This window comes from Vulpes lagopus, chromosome 7 (assembly GCF_018345385.1).
Source record: "Vulpes lagopus strain Blue_001 chromosome 7, ASM1834538v1, whole genome shotgun sequence".
Taxonomy (NCBI): Eukaryota; Metazoa; Chordata; class Mammalia; order Carnivora; family Canidae; genus Vulpes; species Vulpes lagopus.
In genome coordinates, this window is record NC_054830.1 from 63688557 (window position 1) to 63695694 (window position 7138).

Consider the following 7138-nt stretch of genomic DNA (forward strand, 5'->3'; position numbering starts at 1 on the left):
TTTCTGTTCTGGGCTCCAGGTGTTGAGCTGGGCCTTATAGCCATAACCTTGAGCCTCGCAGCACCTGTGCAAGGTACAAAATTCCCATCTTGCACATGGGAAAAGAGGGATGAAGTCCCATACCCACAGGAATCTAGCCAATAAGCAGTGGAGCTGCAACTTGAAATCTCCCCAAACAACACTTCAGTGCCATCATCCACCCACCACCCACCCTTCCACCCGCCCATCCATCCATCCACCCGCCCCTCCATCCATCCATCCACCCACCCGTCCATCCATCCACCCACCCATCCATCCATCTATCCATGCATCTAGTACTTTTTCAACAATCTCTCTTCAAGGAGCACTGTTCTGGGTTCTGGTACCTGGGCCGGGGAATGTCCACCCGGTTAGCATCCACTGCCTCTCTCTTGCAAGAAGCTTTGGAGGTTAAAAGGTGTTTTCTCCACCTTATTTCCTTTGATCTTCACAATGCCCTAGGAGGTTAGCAGGGCAAGGGTGTCAACCTGATTCTACCTGAGGCTCAGAAGCACCCTATATTTTATCTGCTGTTATGCCATCGAGGAGCAGACCAAAGTGCAAAGCCTGGGTCTGTGTGAGAAGGACCTCTTTTTATAGCCCAACTGCTGCTCCTATAGGGTGGATGGAATAGAAACAATAGCCTCAGTCACTTGCATTTCTTCTGTAACCCTTGCCTGTCCTCCCCAGGGCTGGACAATCTACACAAAATCACAGCCCAAGGGCAGTACGAGCTCCGGGTAGACCTGCGGGACCACGGGAAGACAGCCTACGCCGTCTATGACAGGTTCAGTGTGGGGGATGCCAAGACTCGCTACAAGCTGAAGGTGGAGGGGTACAGCGGAACTGCAGGTACGGGATAGCACACTCCCGGCCTTTGAAACCCCAAAAGCCTTCCTTGTGTTTTAACTAATTCCTCCCTCCTTGTTTCCTTGATCAATCCATTGACTTATCAGATCAACAAATATATGAATCCTTATGAAATACTTATCCCGAACCGCAACTAAACAGATCTGGGTAGATTTTGGTCACCAAAACACAGAGTTGGGTTGGGAATCAGAAAAATATATCTTTTTCTCACCCATTTTTAGGTATTAACTTTAGATGGATGAGCAGTCTCTTGGGGGCCTGAATACTCACCTAATCCAGTGCATCTAAGTTTATTTATTTAAATTTATTGTGTACCTCTGACCCCCAGGGATCCTGTTAATGTGTGGGTGCAGACACACCAAGATCCTGCGCTTCTTACAGGTTCCCAGGCGATGCCACTGTTGGGGATGTTGCTAGTCTATGGACCACACTTTGAGTAGCAGACAGTCCACTCCATCACCCACCCGCTTGCATCTTTTCAAAGACATCCCTGCCACATGGTCATCCAGCCTTAGCCCACACACCCCCGACGATCAGAAGCTCACTCCTTTCCAAGGGCCCTCGCGGTCCTTGTGTGATACACAACGTAGCTCAGATCTTGCAGATGTCATGGACCTGCAATGCCTTTGTGTGCTTTTCTGGCTTCACCATAGAGGAGAAATTAATAAGGAAGCCACATGCATTCAGGCCTATGAGGTAGCATCTCCTTGTTGGGAATATTCCACTAGCATTATCCCCTTCCAATTCTCACAGACACTGTTCCAGGAAGATGGTGCCAGTACACACATGAGGAAACTGAGACCCAGAAAAGTTGAATGATTTGCCCAAGGTGGACCCAGGGGGGAGGCAGACAGGCAGGAGATAGATGTGCTTGGTATCGAGGAGGGACCAGGTCTGACGGTAGGACCACCCCACCCCACCCCCGCCACCCTTACCTGCTTTGGGGTGGCGCCCAGCTACGTCTATGCAAAGAGAAAAGACAGAAGCTATGGCACTTCTCTAACCTCTCTGAGCCCCGAGTCTCCAGATAAAGATTTGCTGAGAGCCAGGCTCAGTCTAAGGAGAGACCGGGCTCTTTTGAGACCAGTGTGCTGGTAGTGAAGAGAGAGACCCAAGAGCCAAAATCGTTTACATTCTTGCATCCCTCAAAGAATTCTGACATTTTATTACCTGGCAATAAATATCTCTTTGAGTGAAGTGGCTTCCGGCAAGGAGGATATCCTCATGGGAAGGAAGCAAAGCCTCTGCGCAGCAGGAATGCGACCTCCCCCCGCCCCTCTCTGCATTTATTTCCCAAGCCTCTTCACAAAAGGAGCCCTGGTAAAGCTGCATCCTCTGGTGGCAGCTGGCTCTCCGCAGGAGGGCATCTTTTTTTTTTTTTCTTTTTTTTTTTACGAGGAACACGAATCTGTATATTGGAACTTGTTTCATCCTTACTTACCTGCTCCTGGTCGCTTCCTTGGTGAAAAGGCAATGAGGCCCTTTGTACCTTGCTTCAAAATGTCAGTCCTGCCTTTGGCTCTCTGAGCTCCAGTGTGTAAAGGAATGCAAAATCCATGATAAAAGTAACAAGAATCACAGCTACCATGCACACCACTCTACCTTCATACCCCTTGAGGGTCCCAAAAGGACCCTGAGCTGGATAGAACCAATGTGCTAGCTCCAATTTCTAGAAGAAAACTCTGAGGCTCAGCAAGAGGCCTGACGTGTGCAAGGGGACACTAGGGAGTGAAAGCTGGACCCTCCAAAGCCACCCACAAGCCTCTGACTACCCCATGATGCTGCTTCTAGCAGAAATGAGTCCTCGGGGGGCACTCCTATGGCCCTTCCAGTCCCGTGTTTGATACTAATTCTGGGTCCAAAGTTCGAGGCCAGCCACCCCGGGATCTTTCAGTTGCCACCCTGGCCCTGCCCTTCTGAGCCCACAAGGAAACCCCAGCTGGGATTCCTCAGATCCATATTTCCTCACTACAGGTGACTCCATGGCTTACCACAATGGCAGATCCTTCTCTACCTTCGACAAGGACACGGACTCAGCCATCACCAACTGTGCCCTGTCCTATAAGGGGGCTTTCTGGTACAAGAACTGTCACCGTGTCAACCTGATGGGGAGATATGGGGACAACAACCACAGTCAGGTGAGCGAACTTTCAGAGTCCGGGGCAGGGCCTGGGAAGCTGGTTGTGGGTGACAGGCAGGCACCCCAGCCCCTGGGTCCTGGCCGAGACCTGGGGGCAGCCACCTCTGGGACATGGTGGCACATCTATTCCCAGAAAAGAGGAACCTCGTGGACACTGCAAGTCAGGTAAAATCCTAGAAACAGCACATGATCACCCATGAAGATCCCGGGGAGACCCCTAGTCATGTGGATCCCAAACACAGGAAGCTCTCCTCAGGCAAAACTTGGGTCTGAACTCCAGAAGGAAAAGTAGATAAAAGTGGAGGCCGTCTAGGTGAAGCGGGGGCAAGAGTGGGGTGTTTTTTCCACCTTATTGTGTTGCCCCCAGGACACGTCCACTCTAGCATTATGGTACCACTTTTCTTTCCTCGTCCCCTACCACCAGGGTGATACAAAGTCCTTCTGGAAAAAGTGAGCAAACATAAACGCATGCCCAAAAGGAAACTTCTCTTTCCAACCTCCTCCCATCCAATATGGGAAGAAGAATGAGCTGACAGAAAAAGGCCGTGAAGGGGTGTCAGGAGTCCTGTCCCAGCTCTGGCTCTGCCCTGGCAACTGTGACTCCATGAAGTCACTTTCCCTCTCCAGCCTCAGGCTGCAGCATAGAACGAGGAGGGCTTGCTTGCAGCTCTGCACCTCCGTCTGAGGGAAGACCGAGGGCGGAGGAAGTCAGCATAGGGACCAAGCTGTCAGGCTGCAGTACTTCCCCCAAACTGAGTAGTTACAGGCGCATTTGCTCCTGGGGTGCACCAGCCATTCTCCAATCCCACCTCCCCGTCAGACTCTGAGACTACCTGAGATCAATGATTACCAAAAAGAAAATGGAATCATATAAAATGTCTTTATTTTTGTGCATTTTACCAGCCATTAACTCCTCCATGTCCCTTCACAGCCCAACTCAGCTTAGGGAGGAGAGGGGTCAGAGAATGAGGTGGTGGCCTCATAGGAGCATTCCCGGAAGTAGACCTCCCTCCTCTGGTGGGGCAACGGGCCTTGTGGGTTTTGATGGGGAGACTCTACCATCTGTAGACTCTGTGGAAGAGTCAAACGTGGAATTGAAGGGCCCAGACACAAATATAATCTTTTCTTGAGCAAAAAAATAAAATAAAATAAAATAAAATAAAATAAAATAAAATAAAATAAAATAATAAAGTAAAATAAAATAAAATAATAAAGTAAAATAAAATAAAATAAAATAAAATAAAATAAGTAAAAATCTTTGGCCAAATTTCCAAGGATATTTTTCCCTACTGAAGATGACAGAAGTCATACTTGGCACCTAAAATGTGCCCAGCACTATGATTGCTCCTTTACAAACTCATTTCATCCTCATAGTATCCTTTCTAGGTTGGCCCTATCAGACCCTAAGCAGGGGAGGGGGAAGGTGGTGAAACTGAGGCCCAGAAAGGTTTGTAAAGAAATGCAAAAAGGAACAATGGGGGGAAAAAAAGTAACAATGGGCACAGCTTGTTCAAGACCATTTATGTCTCAAGTAAGAGCCTTAAGATTAAACTCCATCTATCAGGTTGTAAGATTTGTGTTCCCCCTGTGTTTTTCCCGCTACTCCGGAGAAACCTTTATTAAAACACTCCGCAGGAGTGAATTAGAGACTCCCCTGCACATAGCTAGTCAATCCTGTAACCCCCCATCGTGCCCTGTGACCTGAATTCCTCCCCACCCCCCGCCCCACCTACTCCTACCAATGGCAAGTTCCATGGGCCACCATTTTGTCTCATGACGGCAGCTCAATGCAAATGCAAGTGGCTTCTGACTGAAATTTAAAGCATGGACTCGGATTCGGGCCGCTCCTTTGCAACTTTTCACGGCCCAGATCCATAGAGAGGCGAGAGTCAGCTGCGAACCTACAAATGGTGGGGTTGAAACAGCTCCCTTTGTTCCCAACAACTAAGCGGCAGCAGTCAGTGCCCACCTTGACTAGTGGAAACCATCTGGAGGTCTTCTCTTTTTTACAGGGCGTTAACTGGTTCCACTGGAAGGGCCACGAATATTCAATCCAGTTTGCTGAGATGAAGTTGAGACCCAGCAACTTCCGAAATCTCGAAGGCAGGCGCAAACGGGCGTAAATTCCAGGAACAACTACTGGGTGGGAGAGGAGTAGGGCCCAGAGAAAGAAGCAAATTTTACCAAAGTCTCAATACAACCCGTCCAACCATCAGGCCACACCGGGCATTTGGCAGGAGTTAAAGCTGACCTTGGATCACCGGGGCCAATGGCAGGAGCAATGGCCTCACCTCCTCTGCGAGTACTTCCTTCGCACCAAAGACAACAGTCTCCACAGGTGTCTGTTTTGTTGTTTGAATCAGCAAAATCTTCCAGTGGCGGCATCACGGTGGTTGTCCTTCTCTTGGGTGGCTCTGGGAATAGGAGAGGGGTAGGCTGTACAGTGGTAGTTTGTGTTAGAACCAGCTGTATTTTACACAAAACTGTATAATTATCATTATTTTTGTTCGCAGTGATTTGGTGTGTGTCATGGGAGGCCGTCCCCCAATTTTTTTTTTTTTTTACAGTTCATGCAACAAAAACCAGAAAAGCAATACTGTTTCGATTTTAAGGATATGATTAATATTATTAATATAATAATGATGATGATGAAAACTAAGAATTTTTAAAGAGATCTTCCTTTCCAAAACACATCTGGACAGTACCTGATTGTATTTTTTTTTTTTTTTTAATAAAAGCACAAGTACTTTTAAATTCGGCTGTTGTTTTGCCTTTCATTGTTGATGCTAAATTCCACCAGAGCCAATGTATTTGAACAGAGGGGAGGAACGCTGGAGAGGAAGGTGAAGGGGATGGGAGGGGAAGGAGGGGGGAGGGTACAGGCTGGGAAAGAAGAAAGCACTTTTTTGAACAAAGTTGAACGAAGTTGGGGAAAGGTTATCACTTCAGATTCGGCTACTTGCTCAATGTTTTCAAGACTAAGAGTTTGTCGTTTCCTTCTTTTTTTTTTTTTTTAACTTCACTTATTCATTCATGAGAGACACACAGAGAGAGGCAGAGACACAGGCAGAGGGAGAAGCAGGCTCCATGCAGGGAGCCTGACGTGGGACTCGACCCCAGGACCCCAGATCACACCCTGAGCTGAAGGCAGTTGCTCAACCGCTGAGCCACCCACGTGTCCCAAGAGTTTGTTGTTTCAAAGATGCTTTTACATCCGTCCTCTAATGTAACCTCCTGGAAATTCCATGATGGAGATGAGGAGATGATAATCCAGCAGGGCTTAAATTGCCCAGAGGCAGACTGCCTGAGTTCAAATCTTGGTTCCACCAACTCCTAATTTCGCTGACCTCTCTGTGCCTCAGTTTCCTAATCAGTAAAGTGGGGGGTACTCACAGTTCTTAACTTCATAGCATTGCTTCAAAGAGAAAAAAAAAAAAAAAACATCCAGATGCGGCCCTTAACACGGTGCCGGGGGTGGAGCAGGTGCCAGCAGGTGTTAGCTGCCTCTACTATCACTTCATTTTCGGTGACAGATTGGGGTTGACAAAGGTGCAATGACTTGCCCTGGGCCACCCCCCACCCCCAATTAATCCTAGAGCTAGGATTTCGACTCCGGTCTCTGCCCCCGTATTCTCCCTGTCCCTCGGGATCTGATGAAAAGCCCCCCTTCCCCGAGGAAACGTGTGTGTGCCGTGAGCTACGCAATGATCAAGGACGGGAGGTCCAGTGGATGCCTCCGACAACCCCGAGGTCGTAGAGCCAGAAGGAGTGTGTGTCAGGGGTATCTCCGCGTCCTCGCCTCAGAGCCCCCAGTGTCCCCAGCCTCGGCCTGAATGCCTTTGGCGGGGCGGGAACTCCCCCCCAGCACAGCACATCTGTTTGTACCCAGGGGACACGGCATAGCGGGCTGGGACCCCACAGCACACGGCATAGCGGGCTGGGGCCCCACAGGACACGGCATAGCGGGCTGGGACCCCACAGGACACGGCATAGCGGGCTGGGGCCCCACAGGACACGGCATAGCGGGCTGGGGCCCCACAGCACACGGCATAGCGGGCTGGGACCCCATAGGACACGGCATAGCGGGCTGGGGCCCCACAAGACACGGCA

The 7138-nt window shown here is 49.5% G+C and overlaps 1 protein-coding gene across 5 annotated transcripts in view; it reads left to right on the plus strand.

The window, feature by feature from the left end:
* TNC (tenascin C) overlaps positions 1–5782 on the plus strand; it is a 91632-nt gene extending 85850 nt beyond the window's left edge. For all 5 annotated transcript variants that reach the window (XM_041762606.1, XM_041762607.1, XM_041762609.1 and 2 more), the window contains 3 exons: positions 709–870; positions 2863–3026; positions 5041–5782. In XM_041762606.1, the coding sequence (XP_041618540.1) occupies positions 709–870; positions 2863–3026; positions 5041–5151 (437 nt within the window). In that variant the 3' untranslated portion in view covers positions 5152–5782. The remainder of the gene's footprint in view (positions 1–708; positions 871–2862; positions 3027–5040) is intronic.
* The last annotated feature ends 1356 nt before the right edge of the window (positions 5783–7138 follow it).